General features: G+C 42.1%; 1 protein-coding gene across 17 annotated transcripts in view; it reads left to right on the top strand.

Annotated features, from left to right (window-relative positions):
* The window catches only part of Eif4g3 (eukaryotic translation initiation factor 4 gamma 3), a 225,315-nt gene that overhangs the window by 84,167 nt on the left and 119,062 nt on the right, over positions 1–22,086 (top strand). For 7 of the 17 annotated variants that reach the window (XM_050150803.1, XM_050150866.1, XM_050150746.1 and 4 more), the window contains 4 exons: positions 7,276–7,371; positions 8,673–8,786; positions 11,893–11,925; positions 21,585–21,764. In XM_050150803.1, coding sequence (XP_050006760.1) covers positions 7,276–7,371; positions 8,673–8,786; positions 11,893–11,925; positions 21,585–21,764 — 423 coding nt within the window. Of the gene's footprint in view, positions 1–7,275; positions 7,372–8,672; positions 8,787–11,892; positions 11,926–21,584; positions 21,765–22,086 lie in introns of those variants that run through there. The other 10 variants (XM_050150839.1, XM_050150793.1, XM_050150773.1 and 7 more) reach the window with 7 other exon arrangements.

The following is a 22,086-nucleotide window of genomic DNA, read 5'->3' as shown; positions in this document are numbered from 1 at the left end:
TTACTGGTGGAAGTGGGAAGAGCAGCTGAGAAAGTTATGGGACTGTAGTTGATTCCACCAAGTTTCTGGAAATCAAAGTGGAGAGCCAGAGGTGGGTGACTCAGCTCTTCTCTGAACTTGATCATGTGATGTTTGTCCTCAGGGTGAATTCTCTGGGAGTCATATTACTCAGCAGGCAATGTTGACATATCCCGCTCAGCCATGAACTAAATATAACTTGTGTAGTTTTTGTTTTGTTTTTATATTTTGTTTAGTATTGCAAGATGAAAGTCATATTGGAGACCCAGTATTGAGTGCTTTCTTTTATAAATGGCATTATATCCTCCTCCTGTACTATTGCTCTGATATTTAAATACAGAATAGGAATTGAAGATATTCTTATTCCCTAGAAAGCAATTAGGTACCTTTTCATTTTGTTTTTTGTTCAAATAGGCCCTTTTTGTGCCATCATTAGTGCAGTGGTCATTGTTAAATTTTTATGTAAGAACTGTGTTTTCCTCATAGCAAGTCATTGTAGGTATTTGTTAGCTCTCCTCACTGTTGAATACTGGTGGCAGTGCCCAAATAATGGTTCGCCCTCACTCCCCGTTTAGGAGTGTTTATGCCACGTGTGCTGTGACTGAGCCGTTAGTGTGTCCAGATGTGATCATGACTGTGATGCACCAGCCTATTTATAGTCTGGCTTTTGAGGGCAAGAACACGGAGAAGCCCAGGCACACGTGATCACATTCTGCTCATTTATCTGGGAAACTAGGAGTTATGATGGACACTTCTTTTTGATACTTGGGTGCCCCTGTTCTTTGAGATTCATCATAAGTACCTCCATTAACATGAGTTCCAGGTTATTTTAAATGGCAGTGGATACCTGGATTCATTAGGAAGGAAGTACAGTGTTCTGTTTGCCAAGTGCCTGGCTGAGTTGTGATAAAGGGTCACCATGTGAGTTTACTCACCTCACATGGAGCTTGGTGCTGGATAGAAAGACAACACAGGGAGCTCTCTCTGCAGCCCTGGCTGGCTTACCACTCACTCCAACTTGGCCTTGAACTCACTGAGATCTGCCTGCTTCTGCCTCCTGAGATCTGGGATTAGCAGTGTCTGCTGGTTTGCCCAGCCCATTTCACTTTTAGAAGAATGTTAATAAACCGAGATCTTCCTTCCAGCATTACATGGTTAGACTGTCCAGCGCCATTTCTATTTCAGTACTTTTTAGTTAATACAGTCCTTAGAAATTTTGTGCTAACCTACAATGGAATTGTAATCGTGTGTCTTCTGTTTGATTTCACATCAGTGGGACCTGATTAGGATACCATTTGAATGGAATTCCAACAAGGCCACTAGTTAGATGTTTACTCCTTTGCTAATTGATAGACCACATATTGTTCTTTTTTAATTACTAAAATAAGGTAGCTCTGAAGGTAAAGAACTTGCTGTCAAACCTGATATCTAAATTCTATTCTGCACCCTCATGGTAGAAAGAATTGATGGCTCAGGTCCTCTGACCTCCCCCAAGTACCATGGTGTGCATATGGGTACACGCATAATAAGCAAATACGTGTTTTAAAAAAGGTTCTAAAAATAATCTAAAGTAGCATTTTTGCTGAACTGATAATTTGTTTCAAAGAATAAACAATAAAGCTTTAGGTTGACTCGGGTGCTGTACAGAGACGAGTTCAGATTTGCGGACAGAGAGAGAGACTACTGTTCCTCTTCTCTCTGAACTGTCCTGCCCCACTGGTTACCACAGTAGATGATTTCCTTTCCTGAGTCCTTTTAGGTCTCTGATGTTTCTTGTTGGCATTTGGGGCATTTTGCTTTTGTTTTCAAGTGACACCTCTTGCATGTAAAATGAGAAAGTGTTTCTTTTCTAAAATGGGAAAATAGTGTCTTCTGCCTGGATTCTTAGTTTCCTTCCTTGGAAATGAACTATTTCTCACAATCCTCTTTACAGAAAGATCCACAAGGAAGCGGTGATGGTCAGGTGTGTACTGATTGATGGGTTGTGTTGCTGTCTGCCAGCCCCCCCCCCCCAAGTTCTAGGGATCAAGCTCAGGTTCTCTTGTCTTCCTAGCAAGTGCTGTGTTGACCGAGCTGGCCTCCCAGCCTCTCGGTATAGCACCTTCCCCATTAAGTTTCACAGTACTTTGTGTGAGCCTGTTGCCCTGCCCTCTGTAGCCCATTGAAGATTGATTTTTTTTTTTTTTAAGTATCCTCATCTTTTTTCAGAGTTGCATGGCATGCTGGTGCACACGTGTCCTGCAGGCTGTTTACTTTTCTTCTCAGACTGGAAATTTCAGCCCATGCCACTGCTGAACCTCTCCTGCATGTAAACTGCAGCAAGAACTATGTGTTTTTGTTTGCTAAATTTGTCGCTTTCCATTGTAAAAGTAGAACATCCATCTTAGTTCTGTGTGTTTGTTTCTGAAGTCTTTATAACCCATGTGCAGTCTTGTTGGGCTCATCTTCCAGAGGAATTAACTTTGAAACTACTGTACAGCCTTTGTAATGACAGAAAATGTTGACTACAGGAGAGGAAAGCTTATTAATTATTTCTTTCTACACCTGTGCTTAACAGAATGCTGGCCACGTGCCACCATTAAATTTAAATTGAGTGGTTAAATTGCAGTTAAACAGAATGGTTAGTACTTGTAATTGAGTAGCTAATTTGCATATAAATATCACTGTCAGGTCTGAGTGCCTCTTATCTCAGCTCTTGGGAGGCAGAGGCAGGTGGATCTCCCTGGAGGATGCAGCCAGAGCCACCTAATAAACAAAACAAACAAACAAAATAAGCACGAACAATACTTTTCTAGTGTAATCAGTTTCTGGTTTGCAAAGTGGGATAGTTTTGGAGGGGCTTTGCTGGCTGTATAAAGAGCTAGCACTGCTGTACTGTGCACTTCCAATAGTTAAGGTAGTTAATAAGATTGTTTTTGTGGTGTTGGGATGGAACTCAGGGCTTTCTTTATACATCTGGCAGGCTGTTGCCATTAGATATAGGCCCAGTGTCTTCCTTGTGTGCCGCCCCCCCTCCACTGCTTTGCTTATTTCTAAATTAAGACAAGGTGCCAGGAAGTTGCTCAGGCCAGTCTTAAACTCATTCCATAAGCGCAGAATGGCCTAGAACTTATGATCTTCCTTCTCATACATGTATTTCTATGTGCAAGACGCCATGGTGTTGATATATATGTACATTTTCCTAATTCTTTTAAGATTAATTATCTCTCCAGACGAGGTGGTGCACTTAATACCAGCACGTGGGAGGCAAACAGAGGTGTGTCTCTTTAAGTTCAAGGCCAGCCTCGACTACTTAGCGAGTTCCAAGACAGCCAGGGCTAGATAGCGAGATCCAAATAATAATAACTAATCATCATCATCTCTTCAGAAGTGTAGAATGGCCGGGCGGTGGTGGCTCATGCCTTTAATCCCAGCACTTGGGGTACAGAGGCAGGTGGATCTCTGTGAGTTCGAGGCCAGCCTGGTCTACACGAGCTAATTCCAGGACAGGAACTAAAGCTATGCAGAGAAACCCTGTCTCGAAAAACAAAACAAACAACAACACCCCCCCCAAAAAAAAAAGAAGTGTAGAATGTTTCTGTTGGGGTTGGTGGAAGCATGAGTTTCATCTATAGACTGCATTCCTAGAGATGGAATTTTGGGGTCAGGGAGGTCAGTCATGTAAAGATCACCCTACAGCCCTTGAGAAGTTTGCGGCTCGGCTACTCAGTCCTCTGTGTGTACAATCTCATGCATGTATTGAGTTTAGTCCAAATGGTATTATTTGTTTAAAGTGAACAGATTACCTTAAAACAAGAAATGACTTTTTATCTCTGAGTTATGTTTAAAATCTTAACAGCAAGTAGCATGTGAAATGCAGTAAAGGCTATATGTTTTATATCATCATTGTTTTGTTAGCTAAATTTGTTGTTTTCCATTGAAAAATAGAAAATTCATCTTAGGTCCATGTGTGAGTCCCATGTGTCTGTCTCTGGAGTTTTGTAGCTTATATGCAGTTTTGTTCATCTTCCAGTGGAATTCACTGTCAAAATCAGTGATTAAAAATCATTGTTATTGCCTGAAGAGATGGCTCAGTGGTTAGGAGCACTGGCTGCTGTTTCAGAGATTTTGCTTTCAATTCTCAGCAACCACATGGTGGCTCACAACTGTGTAGAAGAGATCTCGCTCCCTCTTCTGGCCTGCAGGCGCAACACTGTATACATAATAAATAAAAATTATCGCCTTAAAAGTTGTTTAAGTGACTAAGACCTTCTGCAGCTGACTTGTCTTCATTACCTTGCAGTGCTATCAGGTTATTAGTTGAAACACTAAGCTACAGAAATCTGAATATTTGTTTATGGTTTTATGAACTTGGACAGTATACAGGAAGTGCTGTGTAGTCCTTGTGAAACTAAATCACTGTGATGGTTCTGATGTGTGCTACCTTTTTTTTTTCTGTATTGTGTCATATTAAATCTGAGGGCGTTGTATGTGCTAGGCAGTCGACCTACCACAGAGATCCAGCTGCAGCCTTGAGAAGGCTTTGAAAGTCATTGTATAGGGACAGTTGTCAAAACCATTAGTAATTCTTGAAATGTTACCTCATCAACTTATCCCTTGTCCTCTATGCATTTGATGTTATGCAGCCAGGTCAAAGAATCTTTGCACTGATACTGGCAAGATGGCTTAGTGGGTAAAGCCATTCACCACCAAGCTTGATGGCTGGAATTTCACTTCCTGGTTCCACATGGAGGAAAGAGAGAACCGGATCCTGACCTCTACATACACAAAGTGACACATGAACATGTGCAGGAAGAGCACTCATACCAAGAATAAAGAAACACATTATAAAAACTAAGAAAAGGATGTTTTGAGCTGAAGAGATAGATTAGTGATTAAGCGTATGCACTCTTGCATAGTACCCCATGTTCAATTTCTAGGACCCACATTGGGTGGCTCAAACTATCTGTAACTACAGCTCCAGGGTACCCAACACTGTCTCCTAGAGTCTGCAGGTACCAGACTCAGCGCATGCACATACCACACACAGAAACATAGTCACATGGTGAAAAATAAATATTAAAACAGAATGTTTTTTGTTGAAGTGTTTGTGTAATTTTTAGTAAAACACTATAGTAAGTTAAGAAGTCCATCAAGACATGTGGTTAGTCATTTTTTACGTGTAGGAAAGGAATAAAGGCTTTGGAGGCATCTGCTTCTTACACTGCTTAGAGCACAACAGAACAAATGCCCAGTGAGAGCGCTGTTGGCAGAATGGCACTGGTGAAGAGCATATATTGCTGAGGGCACAGAAGCTTATACTGTAACGGAACAGTGTGTGCCTGCACCAGACACTCCATTGTGTGTGTGTTCCTGCACAGACACTATGCATTGTTTGTGTGTGCCTGCACTAGACACTATGTGTTGTGTGCATTTGTGTTCTACACCAGGTGCTGTATGTTGTGTGCATTTGTGTTCTACACCAGGTGCTGTATGTTGTGTGCATTTGTGTTCTACACCAGGTGCTGTATGTTGTGTGCATTTGTGTTCTACACCAGGTGCTGTATGTTGTGTGCATTTGTGTTCTACACCAGGTGCTGTATGTTGTGTGCATTTGTGTTCTACACCAGGTGCTGTATGTTGTGTGTGTGTGTGTGCCTGCACCAGACACTGTGCGTTGTTTGTGTGTGCCTGCACCACTGTGTTGTGTGTGTTCTTGCACCAGACACTGTGTTGTGTGTGTGTTTCTGCACAGACACTGTGTGTTGTGTGCATTTGTGTTCTACACCAGATGCTGTATGTTGTGTGTGTGTGTGCCTGCACCAGACACTGTGCGTTGTGTGTGTGTTCCTGCACAGACACTATGTGTTGTGTGTGTGTTCCTGCACCAGACACTATGTGTTGTGTGTGTGCCTGCATCAGACACTATGTGTTGTGTGTGCCTGCACCAGACACTATGTGTTGTGTGTGTTCCTGCACCAGGCGCTGTGCGTTTGTGTTCTACACCAGGTGCTGTGTGTTGTATGTGTTCCTGCACCAGGCACTGTGCTTTATATGTGTGTGTGCCTGCACCGGACACTATGCTTTATATGTGTAACAGTAAAAATACTTAAAAAGGAAAAGGATTTTTAAAAAAAAGTATGCTACAGCAGATGCTTAAACTACAGGAAAATAAAATTCTGGGTGATGTATTGCTATAATAGTTTGGGAATGGAGATGTGGTTTTGAAAGGTACATTGTAAACAGCATTGACAGTACCTCTGGCTAGTTGTGTGCTGTTCTACTGAATAGAAAAACCTTGTGCCTGAATGCTAATTTGTATTGTTCTCCATTGGCTACTTTTGTGACCTTTGTTGGCCAATGTGTTGAAGACATACTAAAAATTTGACTTGTCAGTCACTGTTGCTTCAAGTCACTATGGCTACCAGCATCTTTCCAGCATGTTCCATGAAAAAGCAATGTCAGATGCTCTGAAGGGTCTGAGGTTGAGCAAGAGAATGTTTCTTTATATTTATACACAGCATCTTAAGTCTTTTGAGATAGGGTTTCCTATTTAGTCCTTGTTGGTCTCAGACTCCCAATTCTTGCACATATACCCCTCAACTTCCAGAATTTAAGATGTTTGCTTTGATATATATTTTCAAATTTTTGAAGAATACTTTTGACTCTGTTAACCAAAATTGGTAAGAAATCCACATTCCTTTTGAAAAAGTTGGTATGGAGAAGTTTTTCGATGCAATATGTGATGAAAATATTTTTGGTAAGATAAAATGAAACCTTGAATCAGCTTGTTCAGTTCCATCTAATTATTGACTATGTGTAATAATTATGACCAGGTAACTTACTGCCCTGTTGTTCAATTTGTGGCTAGACTTCATAGGATTGGAGTAAGGAAAGAACTCAAGACAGTCTTTGGTCTTCTGTCTGCTGTGGAACTGTCTGTATGGCATGGGGTCACTGCTGAAGCATTGCTCATCATCCTCTAGCCTCCACGTCCATAAACTCCCCCTCCCCCAACATGCACACACAAGAAGTAGATGGGATTTCAGCAGGTTTTCTGCACTCCTGCTTTGAAAACTTTGTGCCTAGATTTGGGTTGCTGATAGCACTGTCAGGAGGTGTACGCCGACTCTGAAATCTCCATTGACTAAGTTACAACTTTAAAAACAGCTGCAGACCACAGTGCAAACCACTTCTGTGAACTTTAAAAAATGGGTTGGATTTGAGTTGCTGTGTCATATATATTTTTTAAATGTTGTTTTTGCCATTCTCTGACAGACCCCTTATCCCTCTGGACAGAATGCAGGTCCAACTACACTGGTCTACCCTCAAGCCCCTCAGACAATGAATTCACAGCCTCAGACCCGGTCTCCGGTAAGTGTGCAGCTTTCTCCTCTGTGTAGCTGCTGGGATCTTTTTGTGAATCCTCACTGTGCTCTGGGAAGACTTCTCACATCATCACCACTGCCACTACACTGTCAGTGCTGGGGCTGGCAGCGTTCTCATTTGGACCAGCTTAGATGCAGTGGTAGTTTACATTTCTCAGGGAGGAGAGGGTGGAGCTGTGTGTGCCATGAACTTCCTTCTGCACAATCCAGTACACTCAGGGTTTTTTCCTTCACGTCCTTCATGTCTTATTTGTATTGTTCAAAATTTTGAAAAGTGAAACATGATGTTAGAAGTGGATTGGATTTTACTGGTTCGCCTCAGACTTGAGTGCTGTGGGAAGTAGGGTTTCTGAACACGTGCCACCAGATCGTTCTAACCACTCGACAGTATGATCACGTGCATGACATTCACCCAGGTGTATTCATTTCTTCAGTAGTAGATTTATTGTCATACAGATGTAAATGCAGTCATCCTCCTTGTTCACCCCTCATGTGGATTGCAGCACTTACTAAGATGGACTCCAGGTCATCCTCCTGTTTCACAGTGCACAGTGGCTTCAGCTGTCCAACTGTTAGCGTCGTTTCCTACCCTGCATGAGTAGCTTTGGGCAGAAGGTGTCTGTGACATCTCATTGTACCCCACATCCCTCTTTGTACTTGAGCTCTGTGTATTCTTGGAATACAGGGATCTTCTTTTTGCACCCCAACCTGCTTTTTTGCTTATAGCATAGGAAGGTCATTGCATTAGCTCCTGCTCATTTGATTTTATGCATGAAGTTTGAATTGTTGAAATGTTCTGGAGCCCTGCTTGAAGAACTAGGAGTCTAGACTGCACACAGCGGCCTGTCTTTCTCACCTCTTCCTGCCTTCCTCTCCCTTGGTGCCTTTTCCAATACCTGTTCTTAGATCCTGGTCCTCCCCAGAGGTCAGAGAAACCGTTTCTAGAGTTGTAGGACTTCAGTCATTGTTGCCTGCTTGCTTGTCTCCTTTTTCACTGAAATGGTGAACCTAATGTCTGGTGCAAGTTTTGTTCTGAGAGTGGTTTGGGGATGTGGATACTTGTCTATTGGATGGGCCTGAGATCTCAACAGATCCTTTTCCATAGGCCCCGGTTCTGATTGTTAAGCATGGAATGTTATGGTAAGCTCTTACTTCAGAGAACTCTCTGGCCCTCTCCCCTCTCCCATTTTAATGATTGGGGAAGACAATCAGAGTGAAATTACATGGTTAGAGCTTGGCGCAAAACCCGACTGAAGAGCTGCATCTCTAAACCAGTTTTCTTGACAGCCCAGCAGAACAGTGCCAATACATTGCACAGACAACTGGAAGAGGAGGAAGGTTTTGGAACAGACTCCCGTTTACAGGTCCTTGGCTGGAAGAGGCTGGATAAAATACTGCATTGTAAGCAATATAACAAACTGTACTTCTTGCAGGCAGCAGTGCCTCTGGCACGCATTATTTCTGACCACATCCACATATTGGCTGATGAACAGAAGTGTATTGATCACTTCTTCTTTGGAAGTCCAGTCTGGCATGCAAGTTTCTGCCAGGCACAGTGGGAAAAACAACAAATTGGGTGGGTCTTCTATTGGGAATCAGACAGGAATAATTTGCGTTTTACATTTTTTTCCACTTATTTTAAATGTGAAGTGGAATATCCCTTTCTGATTTAAATCTAAAAGATAATTTGAATTTAAAAAATAAATTTCAAGGCTTCTTGTCTACCCTTTCTACTTTATAATTGATTGTCAAGGGGCAATTGTCTGCAGTTATCAGCCATTTTTTCCCTGTGGTCATAAACTCTTCAGATGCCATCCTTTATGCAATTTTTTTGTCATTTCCTCTGGTAGTGACTGTTACCACCCACATTACCCAAACCCACAGGTAACACATTCCATTACATGCCCAAAGCAAGTGCAAGACTAGCAGCACACAGACTACTCTTGCTTATTGTTTTGGGTCTGATATCTTTTTTATTTCATTTGTCTTCGTGCTGGGAGGGTAGAGTTGCAGTGAAACTTGGCAGGATTGTATTTTCTGTTTCCATCCCAAGTTGCCATGGTCTAGTCTCATGCATTCTCCAGCTGCTTGGACTGGAAAGGAGAGGCGTGGGGCTGTGTGGAGGGGCCCTGCAGCTTGCTGAGCAGTGAGAGTGTTTTCCATTCTATCTCTGCTTTAGTAGGCCATTGGCAATGCATAGTATAGCCTTTTCATTCTTCCTGATCATCTGCTTTCCAATCCTGCTGGCTCCAAATGCCCCTCCCTCCCTCAGGATCTCTTCCTGTCTATATTTCTAGTTGATACATAGTTTCTTAGTTAAGTTCATAATATGGAGAATCTTGTTCCACATTTAAAAATGTTGCCTGTCTGCCCCACTTTCTTGATGGAGCTCTTCAAACTGCAGTCTATTTTTAAATGGTCTAAGAAAAAATAGTGAAGTTATTAGAAGTCTATTTGGAGTGGGGATAATTTGGCTTTTGTAGTAATCTTTTCTTGTTAATTGGCCATACTCAGTTACCAACTGTGCACAGCAGGGTGAGGGCATGGGTAAGTGGCACTAGCACTGGATTCCAGTTCACAGAAGGCTGTTTTCTTTTATATCTATAATCCTCACCAGCTCAAAGTTCTACCTTTTAAGAGAAAAGTTTCTATTTTTAACATGGGCCAGCAGCGACTACAGTTTGTTCTGTTGCTTACAGCCATCCATAGGCTCAGACTGGTAGCACTCCGCAGGGAAACCCCCTCAGCCATCAGGGACCAGGCCAGAGTAGTCCAGGGGATAGCCAGGACTTCAGACTGACTTGAGTTAGGGTTTTTTACACACACACTTCTTTCTTGAATGGAACTTTGCACCTATCTAAAGTTGGGTTTTCTTGTTAGAATCTTGGAATTGGGGCCTTTCAGCAGAACAGTGAGAAGACTGGCCCCTCACTCAGCTTGGTGTCTGAAATGGCTCTTCTCTCTCTTCTTTTTTCTTCAGATGTGTCATGCAGAGATCTCTTCTTCTCCCCTCTACTTTTTAGTTTATGAATGGTATTACCTAATCTCAAAACTTGATGCCCATAGTGGAAGAACGATCTATTCTGTTCTCATAAATGAAAATCTTAAAATTCAAAACCTCAATTTGGATAGGAGAAATTTCTAGAAGATCTTATTTGCCATCTTCCATCATTCTAGAAAACCGATCTGCCAAAATTGGCAGCTTTTCTCACACCCTGAGCAAGCACAGACCATCAAGTCACTCTTTTTTAAACACTTGGTGACATTATACCTTCAGATGCAGGGTTTCTTGGCAGAAATGTGTTTAGAGGTTGTGTGTTCCATGGCACTTTTGGACATTTTGAGTACAGGGTAGCATAGTTGGGAGAGTTACACCGTGGTGTGTTCCTGTTGTAGATGAAGTACTAAGTAGAAAAGAATTATCTCAGTCTGCAGCCTGGTTCCTCGGGGCTGTGAAGGCACAGATAGTTGGTCCTTACATATTGTAAATAAAAGCCCGTGCAGAATGGCTTTTGTATGTTTTCTCTTCACTGATGAATAAAGTAGCCTGCATTAGAACCGAGGAGGTTTGAGCATCTAGGTATGGCTTTGTATGATGTATTCTCTTTGTCCTTTTTAGTTAAAATTATCATTAGAAGCCAAATTTTGCTCTGAAAAATTGTTCAATTCTAGAGGTTTGACTTTTTTTTTTTTTTTTTTTTTTAAATCCTGACTGGGAAATTGTTCTGAGAGAGGCTAAATGGGAGTGCATGTCAACTGCTGGAAATCCCAGAGGACTTAAGTTCCCCTTCTCTCATGGCCAGTGTCTGGTATCTGGGCAAGCAGGCCCCACAGTGGGGCCTCCAGTGTTTGTTTCAAGCTGCACATAGAGTTTGAAATCTTGTACTTTTTGCCCATGTTCCTACAGTTTATGATAAAGCCATTTTGACTGATTATGTTACAGACCGTTGTTCTTTACTGGCTATTCAGCTTTACTAGTTAATTGCATTTCAGCACGTGTGTGTGCACAGACACACGTCAAGCCTGTGCATCAGACACCCATTACATTTAAAGAAATTTTTAATCTAATCTCTGACATCCATTTAGTGTGCTTTTGCAATCTAAAAGCATTTCTGGTGTCCTCCAGCTGTATAGTTTCATGCCGCATACTTGGTTTTCATGTTTGTTTTAATACAACCATCTAGTGTTTCACACTTCCCTTTGTTTTTTTGGGGGAGGGTTATTTATTCATGCTGTTCCTATGAGTGAGCACCCAGGTGCTAGTAGCTTAATCACTTTTTCCCCAGCTTCTGAATGAGAAGAGATCTGGGTGGTGGTGTTGACCTCTTGGATCTTGGTGCCTGTCTGTCACTGTCCTGCAGCAAAGCCTTTAATGTTTTGTGTTTTTATTTTTTCTCTTGTGGGTTTTTAGCTTTTATTTTGTTGTATATTGTGTAACTTTGGTTTCTGTTGTGTTTCTGACTCTTTGTGCCTTTCCCTTTGTGTCTGTTCTCCCTTTTCCACTCAGTTTGCAGCGGGGCCTCGACCTGCCCATCATCAGGTACTGTACCCTTGCCCCTCACTGTTACTCTGACTAATATGTGGGGCTTAGTAGCTGTTGGCCCTTAGAATGCTGCCACCCCATGTGCTATCCCTAATGACTCCTCAAGAGCAGCCTCTGTCCAGTCAGAGTCAGTTGGCCTTGTTTTTCATGATATTTTGTTTTTAACAAGCCCCTTTGCCTATGTTTATAGCAAGGTTAAAAACTTTCTTTTCTTTCTTTGAAAAGATTACTTTGAATTTAGATAACTGTGAAACATTAGGTATATTAAGTCCTCACAGGCCTTGTTAATAAATTTAACCTAATGGAGCGGGCACCATTCTAAGGGTTTTTGTTAACTTTCTACTGTAACTGGTATAGAGCAGCTTAGGATATCTAAAGCTACTGTGAACCACCAACTTAGACCTTATAAGAAACTAACATAACAAAAAGGTGCTCTCATTGGCTGCATAGAACTCTTCCTATTCCATACTTAATCTGAATGAATGATTTAGACTAATTCTGAAAGATGAGAACCTAATAGGAATTAAAGTTTAAAAAAATAAGAAGCCAGTTCTATGTAACTTCATAGGTGTGCAGTAAAGGGGCCGGTCCTATGTAACTTAGTAGGTGTGCAGTAAAGGTGACCTTATACGAGAAATAAAGACTCCAGTTATCTCCTTGCTCCCACACCAACACTTCATGAAGTGTTCTGAGACATTTTCTCTTTGGTGAAGTAGGAAGAACTAAGGTTAGAGTCTGACATATTGGGGTTCACATTTACCAGTGACCAGCTGTCCTAGACAAGGCTTTTTCTAAGCCTCAGGCCCCTTCTGTGTGAAGCAGATGAAACAGGGCCAGCACCCTTCTCAGGAGGTGTGAAGGATGTGACAGCATGTGACACAGCTTGCACAGTCAGTGGCAGCTGCTTTTAATGATGTTTTAAAGCAACATATTCTGTTGAGAAACATGAGGTGGGCCCTTCCTATATTAACTCATTCCTATGTTCAGAATTTTTTTTTTTTTTTTTTGGTTTTGGTTTTGGTTTTTCGAGACAGGGTTTCTCTGTAGCTTTGGAGCCTGTCCTGGAACTAGCTCTTGTAGACCAGGCTGGCCTCGAACTCTCAGAGATCCGCCTGCCTCTGCCTCCCGAGTGCTGGGATTAAAGGCGTGCGCCATCACCGCCTGGCCTATATTCAGAATTCTTATTGTTCATTAAAAGGTGTTGCCTCACTTCAAATCTTTTTATTGAGGGATTTAATACAAAGCTCCATTTCTTAAGTAGTCTTAACAAGTTGGAGGAGACAAGGCCACTGGATTCTGAGGTTTTCCAAGCATAGATATGGCATGGATGGCTATTCTTTGATTTTTCTGGGCGAAGAATGTAACTTGGTTATTTTTTCAGCTTGAAGATACCCTACTACACAGACTTCGGAATGTTGGCACTAGGACAGACGTAGGTTTCCTCCCCTAAATTAATTGAGTGTTCTGGATAAGTTACTCACTGCCCGCAGCATCAGTTTCCTCATCTCTAGGATGAGAATGATGCTAAAGAAGAAAGCACGTGAGGACCAGTAATATAATACATATGGCCAGCAGGATGAGGATGCAGTGGAACACGGCGCTTGCTCCAGATTAGAAATAGAGTTCCCTAGCATTGATATCATTAATATGATAGAATCGTCTGCAGATTTATTTTATTTAATATATATGGGTGTTTTGCCTGCATGTATGGCTGCATCATGTGTGTATTGTTGCTCTTGGAGCCCAGATGAGCGCATTGAATCCCCTGAAGCTGGAGTTAGAGATGGTTGTGAGCCACTGCTTAGGTGTTGGGAATCGAATCTGAGTCAGCCAGTGCTCTAACCACAGCAATCCCCCAAGATCCAGGATTACTATCATTTTTAAGAAATTATTCAATTCTGCAGAGACAAAGTTTTTATTTTAATCAGGATGAAACCAAATGCTCCTAAGAGAGAAATGGGGCATCTGTGCCCACGAAGCAGAGGGAAAAGAAGTGGGGTGTTTTGAGTTCAGTAGAGAGAAGGACAATGCCTTTTGAGTTCCTTGGTATAAGGGGCACTGTTGAGTTCCTTCACTCACATTTGTGTTTCTTAAACATTGGTTTTTCTCAGGGAAGACCGCCAGTAGCAGTAATTAGGATTGCCTTTGGCCGCTCTTCTCCTCTTCTTTTGGTAGGTGGTGCGAAGTACAGATGACTGACTTAGGGTAATCCTGAAAAAACCAAAGCAGTGTTACTAGTATCAGCCCCACTTGTTAGAGTGACAGGCTCTCAGGATGGTTAATCTGAAACCCTTTCTGTTCCTGAAGGGTGGAACAGAAGCAGAAAGGCATGGGCTCCAGTGGCCCTGAATGTGTGTTCTGCATTAAACTCTCCCCAGCAGCTGACTCAGCACTCATTTCCTAAGCCTTTTATGAGGTATGTGATGGGCTTTCAGAGATTTTCAGGATATAAGATGGCTTTAGTAGCCATGCCCCTTGTGCAGCATATCTTAGGGACATGTGACTGGTGGTTGGCCTTGTTTCCTGTTATAACACGTACTTAACAAGAATAGGCCTTTTTTGATTGCTTTTTAAAAAAAGATGAAATTCTCAAGAATATATAAAACTATTTACAAGATAAACAATCTATTAAAAAATTCTGCTAAATAGAGAAGTATACACATATTTTATATTTAGCAGGAAAGGTCATTGCTTGCTTTGGTGAGGCTGGGCTATCAGGTGGAGCCCTCTGTGTGACTGAGGATGACCTTTTTTGTTTGTCATTTAAGTTATTATTATTTGTGTATGTGTGGTTGTGTGTGCTGTGGTGCATGTCCGAATCCAGAGGACACTTAGGTAGTGTCCTCATTCCACCCCACGTGATTAGAGGGATCCAGTGCGGGTTTCTAGGCTCACACTGCAAGCACCTTACCTGCTGCGCCAACTTACCAGCTCAAGGTTTGAACTTGGGATCCTCCTGCCTGTACCTTCCAAGTGCTGGAATTGTAAGCAGGTGACCCACACATGGTCTGTGTCTTGGTGCTTGAGCTTGAACTCATGCTAGGAAAGCATGGTACCAACCAAATTATCTTTAGCCTCAAAGAAATAGTTTCTCATAGTCATTTTTGGAGACAAGTTCCTGGGATGAAGTGCAGAAACCTAGAACATTACTTTTGAATACAGAAAATTTAGGCGGCCTCTGTTTCTAGCTCAAATGTCATTTAGATTCTCCTCATTGCACCTCATAGAATTCAGTGAATAAGGAGCTTTAAGCTGGGCATAGTAGTGAAAACTGAGGCCTGCCTTGACTGTGAACAGAAAGTAGGACGGTCCACCTAGCTCCAGCAGCAGCTCTTGTTACTGTGCAGAGGTAAGGGACTGAAGCACCGCTTCCCAGCAGGAGGTGCCTATCCCAGTGTTGGCATGGTGTCTGTCTGTTTAAAGGAACAGTGTGCTCCCTTGCCTCCACAGGATAGAGTCTGTTTACTGTAAAGAATATGTGTGGCATGAGTGTCTGTAGACAACCATCATGTGAATTGCAGTGTTCATATGCGGTGTTTAACACTCTGGCCCCCAACTGCAGCCAGTTTCAAAGGGACAGAAAATACACATCCTGCCCTACTTGTTCCATCCCCTCCCATGGATATGGTGCCACAATCCCTTTGGGACTTGATGAATCTGTATATGCCATCTCTTTATGGAGAGAGGAAGGTAGGGACACAGTATTGCAGAGCTCCACAAAACAGGACATAGACAGCCGCACAGCGAAAGCTGTTCAGAGACAAAGTTCATAAACACACGTTTTAAAGAAAAGCATGTGTCCATCTTGGTCCTAGGATCTAGTAGGCTTGTTAAGACCCGGGCAGATGTTAAAGCTACAAAAGACTTTTTACCTGTGGTCATTTGTTTTGGCCAGATATGATTGAAGCAGGAATTAGAATTAGCTTCAGAATGGAGCATAGTAGTACTCTTCTGCGATCCAACACTTTAGAGGCAGGTGCAGATCTCTGTGCGTTTGAGGCCAGCCTTGTCTATATATTCCGGGATAGCCAGGGCTACAAAGTGCTAGCTACAGCCAGTGCTACCCTCCTCCCCCAATAAAGAATTAGCCTTAGATTTATCCTACTGCTTAGGAGCCGGAAGCAAGTGCACCCTAATTTGTAAGCCAACCCAAATACTCAGTGAAATTTTTAACACAAAAATCCTCACATCACCTACCCCAGGATTTTGAGACTGGCAGATTCATGTCTTTCATCAGCGGTCACTTCCTTATCTTCTCTATCCTTCCATGTTTTGTAAAGTGACCCACATTAGTGGATAATTGTGATTGTGTGGCAAATATGTGCTTTGTTGTGGCTTGGTACTTGTCTCCATAGGCATGAAAAGGATTTATCATTTGAAGATTATTTGGAGAGATCCCTGTGAAAAGAGAACATTGTCTCATGTAGTTAAAAACTCCTTTTTTTCTCCTGTGTAAAATGGGGTTATGTGAATTACAGAAAATCTCATGATTTAAAACGTTGAACATTTTGTTTGTTCTTCATAGAGTCAAGAAATTGCTATGGAATCTACTTCTTGGGTTTGCTTTTGTTTATAAGGTCCTTAACTGTACTTGGTAAGCTAGAGTTAGCTTGGCAGCCCTGTCAGGAGGGCCATGCTCCACTGAGGTCTGACCACTCTCCATGCTGTTGGATCAGGCGTGGGCAGGGCTTCTTTTGATGTATTTTTCTATTTTTTCATTTTGTAACTGCAGAACTTTGAGCATTATACTTTCCTTCCAAGGAAGAGGCAGATGTCTGCTGAGCCATTTTAGAAAGATGCTTAGCCATCTTTCCTTCTTGCTTGAAAATCTCAACCCGATTAGAACCTGAGAGAGCAGATGTGCACAGCCCACTCGGTGTGAGTTAAAGTCTTCTGCTAGTAGTTGTTTGATGTATTTAGTTCTTGAAATTTGTGTAGTTTGGACTTCCCTGTATTCCTACCCTCATCCTGCTTTTGGGTTTCACAATGAGATAAAGTATTAGTTTTTTTGTAGTTTGTCAGTTATTATTATTATTATTATTATTATTATTATTATTATTATTTCTTCTTCTATTTTATAGAGACTGGGTCTCATTGTATAGCCCTCGCTGGTCCACAACCCACTGTGTAGACAAATTGGCCTCAGGCTCACAAATATCCATCTATTTGTGCCTTCTGAGTTCTAGAAGTAAAGGCATACACCATCATGCCCGGCCTATCTGTCTTTTAAGAGAAAACCAGGAAGTTGGTATCTTAAAGTATTTCTAGCACAAAGTCATTTGCAGTTGCTTCCATTCTCTTTGTTTGCGTGGTATTGACAGATGCTGACTAATATGTCGCGTTTGCAGGGCTCGGCTGTTAGCATAAGCAGGGATGAGCCGAGTGTGCTGGGACAGTCTGCACTGTGGAAGAGCACCAAAATGCATGGATTCCTATTGTAGCATGCTTTGTTTTACTAAAACATTAAAGCCAGTTTGGCTTGTGATTTATTTTTTTTTTTTCCCATCGTAGACTTGGTTTCTCACAGAGAAGTGTACTACTGACATATGTCTGTATTGTGTAGACAGTTTTTTAGATGTGGAAAGAAAAGTAAGTAAAGGCATCAGCCTTCCTCTGAGGGCACACCTGGGTACAGCAGAGTATGGTAGAAGTTAATAGGGCACCAGACCAGGCATGGGAGCTGTGCTAATGGGTGGTACCGAGTGTGGAGAATGACAACGATGGGCACTCTAATCTGGTGTCTTGTTGACGGTGTAGTAGGATGTTGTAGAAACAAGTACAAAGCTGGCTTTTGCTAATTAGCCTCACTACAGAGTATCCTGGGCTTTAGCATTCCTATCTACAAAATGGGTTCGACAGTATCTTCCTTCATTTGCTGTGTGGGCATTCAAGGGTTAAAATATTTGGCATATAATAAAAGGTCTCTGGCGCTCCCCTTCCCCCATGTGTGCATGTCCATGTGCTGAAGCCACATGGGCCAGAAGAGTGCATCAGATCCCTCCCGGGACTGTAGTTCTAGCCAGCTGGGAGCCACCTGACAGGGCTGCTGGGACTTGAGCTAGGATTCTCTGGAAGAGCAGCAAGTGCTCTTACCCACTAATGGACCGTTCCAGTTCCATGCCAATTATTTTACAACTAGGAATGAAGTGTTCTAAAAGGATGTTCACTTCCAGACTCCCCACTTGACAGAGCAGATCTTTACAGAATCCTTGGGGCCCATTCTCTTCTACCTGACACAGCCCTCTATGGCAGCACTTCAACAGAACTCTTTGTGATGGTGGGCATTTAGCTCTTCACTCCCTTCGCTACTGTAGCACTGGCTGCGTATGGCACCAATCACTTGAAATGTGATGATGGTTTTCAGATAACTGAGAACTGTCCCTTCTACAGAAGGGTCAGGTGTAACTGTAGTTCTCAGAGACAGACAGTGAATGAGTGGATAGGTGATGTAGATTGAACACTTTGGAGCCAGTAAAAAGAAAGACATACACTCATTTAAGTACCAAACAGTTACGTATTTCATTGCCCAAGTTTCTAATATTTCTTTTAGTAACTGGCAGTTTACTGCCATGCCTACCCATCTGAAAAATAACCTACATTTCTTACTCCACTATTAAGTAGGATTCATATACCAGTGAATGGTTAGGAAGGGGCGTAGAAAAGAAACTCAGCCCCTACTTTGTGTTTCCAGGCATCACGACTTTTGTAGTCCTGTACGTGTGCAAGTGTGCGCTTGTGTGCGCACATCTGCGCCTATGTGTTTGTGTAAGAGGAATAGATCAACTCTAGGTAGCTTGTTTTTCTAAAGTGTCATGCAGTAAAGTTTGAATAGGTCTTTCAGATGGTGTGGGAAACATGCACATGGACATAAACAAGTGCCTGTTTCTTTAAAGGGCATAGTAAGTCTTGGGGTAGGAGAAAGGTATTGCCTTGAATAGGAAACAGTAATTTCATAAAGTAATCAATGCATTTTTCTGGTGGTTAGTTATGATGAGGGATGTGCTGTACTTTAGTGTACTGGATCAAGCTCCCACCACGTCCCCTTTGACTTTGAAATGAATAAATACATTTCTTGTGGTCGATCACTTTCTATCTCATGAGAAGTTCTGGATAGCCACCAGGTGAAGATGCCCAGCCCTCTAGTGAAACTCTGCTTCTCTGTTTGCATCTGTGGCGTTCACTGTACATGCCTTAGAGACAGAGCGAGGGTGAGTTAGTGTTATGTTAAAGCTTTTGGCCGAGTTTGGTAGCTCCTTAATGCTTGAGAGAGCTAGTTTGTTGTCACTTAATGTGTTTGTCTTAATAGGTTTTACCCAGTTTCAAAGTTGAAATAATAAAAATGTCTTACTTTGTGTTGTGTTGGCTTGGCTATGTTTACATCAATTTTATCAGAAACATTCAGATTCGACATGACTGAAGAAAATACACTGTTCAGAAACCCTGTTGATAAGGTAATCTCAGTTACTTTTTTGGATAAGCTGGTTAAAATCCATCAGAATGGTGAGAAAAACACTCATGCATAGGATGTAGGAGTATTTGCCCTGTCGGCCTTCCATATACTTGTAAGTGAGCCAAGTACCTCCTTGTCTTCTCTTCTTGCCAACCCATAATAGGACTGACTCTTTAGAGGAGGTGCGAGTGTGGAATGTCATTTGATGAGCCGGCAAAAGAGATAGCGCCTCTAGGTTTGTGGCTTTTCTTGTCTTGACTGTCCCTGGAGTTGATGGAAAGGGATCTCACAGCATGGATCTCTTCATCCTTCCTTCATCCTGCAGGGTTTAGTAGTTGATAGGTGAATGACTGTCCCTCCTCAAACCAGCAATACTTTCGTGCCTCCTCATACATTGACAATGGATTAGAAATTTTGAAGTTTATTCTAAAAAATGTATTTACAGCAGATTTATATAACTGCGAATGTGTCTGCTGGCCATGGAAGGGAGAACCGTCATTTCAGCCTTCTTGTTTGCAGCTACAGAAGTGCTGTCGGTGGAGATAGACAACCAGGGGACTTTGGTTATCATTCCCCAGCTTCCTCTTCCTAAGACACCAACTTTCCCTTTTGTGCCTTTCATCTGCATCAACTCCTTTTTGGCTCCCCCCAGTGGATTCCTCACTCACTCCATTCTCCTGCAACAGCTTCCTATCGCCTGCATTACCTCCTTAGGGCTTTCCTTGTAGAAGGTTGAATGGGAGTGAGGGTTGGGCTTAAACATACCGTTTTCCCACTTTAGCGCAAAGTGAGAACTTACTCTAACACCTGGAATATCTTGATGCTTATTAACAAAAGGATGGAAAAAGACCCGAGAGGGCCAGAGGTCAGGAGGCAATTCAGGGGCTTTCAGAGTTTGGCCAATGTTTTCAGCTTGGTGTTAGATCTCTTTGATTTAGAGGTTTCTGTGGGTTTTTTTTTAATGTCCTATTTAAGATAGTAACTAGATTGTTGAAAAAAATCCAAAGTCATGCAGTTGGACATTTAAGAGCCAAATAAGAGTCAGTAGTCCCAGCTGTACCTTAGCTACCACGTACGTCTTTTAGGGTGTGATAACCAGAAGCCACTAGAAGGGTTTATCAGTGGATGCATTTCTTCTTTTTCTCAATTTTTCAACTAAATATTAGAACTTTGATTCCATGTGTCCTAGAGTCCTCAAGTGAAGACTTGTCATTCTGATTTTCTAGTCTTCATTTTTCTCCTGAGTTACTGAACAGAAAGCTGTTTTTGTTGAGCTGCATGCTGTAGCCTGCCCTTCCTACTGATCTGTAAGCTTTTCCATTGGCTTTCTTTGTTTCCTGCCGCTGCTGCTTCCTAACTGAAGGGAGGATTCAGACCCATCCAGGTAACACGCTCTTGGTTCTGCATGGCCTCTTTATTACTCTGCCTTCTTGTGAGTTTACAGCGCAGTTGCTAATGGTTAGCCATACTAGACGTGTACTATAGGGTGTAGCTTTAAGCAGCAAGAACTGTGCATAACTACAGTGATAGCTGTCATCTGGGGGGCTGAGCTCTGCTCATTTCAGGCCATTATGAAGCTTGACTAGATTCTCCACTTTTATTACAAAATATTTGAGAAGGCAAAAATGGGTTTAGTTTAGAGTGAGGTTGTATCACCATTTTGACAGGCTTCTTTCTGTATGTGACAGCCTTACAGCTGGTTTTAATTTGGCTTGATGGGCTTGGATGAAAATGCTTGTGTCCGTGGAGATTCTTGTCCTCCTAAATACTCTACAAATGGCTGGCAGTATTGTATTAGGTTGACTACTTTTAATTTTTAATGATTTGATTTTGAGCAACTCTCTCTTTATTCAGAAGCCAGTGCTTTTTATAAAACAACATGTAGAGAAATACCACTTACTTCTTTTGTTGTTTTTATCGCTGATGTTAAAAATAATCATTACAGTTGCATGGCTTTTAGTTTTAAATAGGTGATGCTAAGCATTGAGACTGCCCTGTTGTGCTGTTCTCTGGAGACATGGACCAGAATCTGATTCCATGTGAAGATAGTTTATGAATTCAGTTATTAGACAACCTATTGTCTTCTGCATATTCTAACTCTAAGTCGATCAGTTTAACAGTGGGCGGGGGGGGGGAGAAAACTCAAGATATTAGATCTATATATTAGCCTTTGTGAAAAAACAAAAATTCTTTCTTCCTCTCCCAGTTTTTCCAGAGGCCTCAGATCCAGCCTCCCAGAGCGACCATCCCAAACAGCAGTCCTTCCATTCGTCCTGGTGCCCAGACTCCCACTGCCGTGTACCAGGCCAACCAGCACATCATGATGGTTAACCATCTGCCTATGCCATACCCTGTTCCCCAGGGGCCTCAGTACTGTATACCACAGGTAAGGGAGCCTGGCTTCTAATGGGGATCGGGGAGGTGGCGGTGATTGATAGACTGGATTTTAGTGTCCTGGGAGCTTTTTAATTGATTGCAAGTCTAGCCATTTTTGCCAACTTTCCTAAAACTGTACAAAGATTCTTAACACAGATTTACAAATTGGTAGTGAAATTATTGCCCAGTATCATCCTCCTGTGGTGTTGTTTCATGTCATCACTTCGCTTCACTCTCACTGTCATGGACAAACAAACGTTTAACGGCCACACCTTCAGGTCTTCTCAAGTCTCTGTACACAGTGCTGTGTTTTCTAAAACTCCCCCCTGTGT

The sequence above is a fragment of the Alexandromys fortis genome, unplaced genomic scaffold, assembly GCF_014885135.2.
Source record: "Alexandromys fortis isolate MF-2015 unplaced genomic scaffold, M_Fortis_MF-2015_v1.1 scaffold_26, whole genome shotgun sequence".
Lineage (NCBI taxonomy): Eukaryota > Metazoa > Chordata > Mammalia > Rodentia > Cricetidae > Alexandromys > Alexandromys fortis.
The sequence above is the reverse complement of the archived record's forward strand: the minus strand, read 5'-3'. Positions and strand labels throughout refer to the sequence as shown.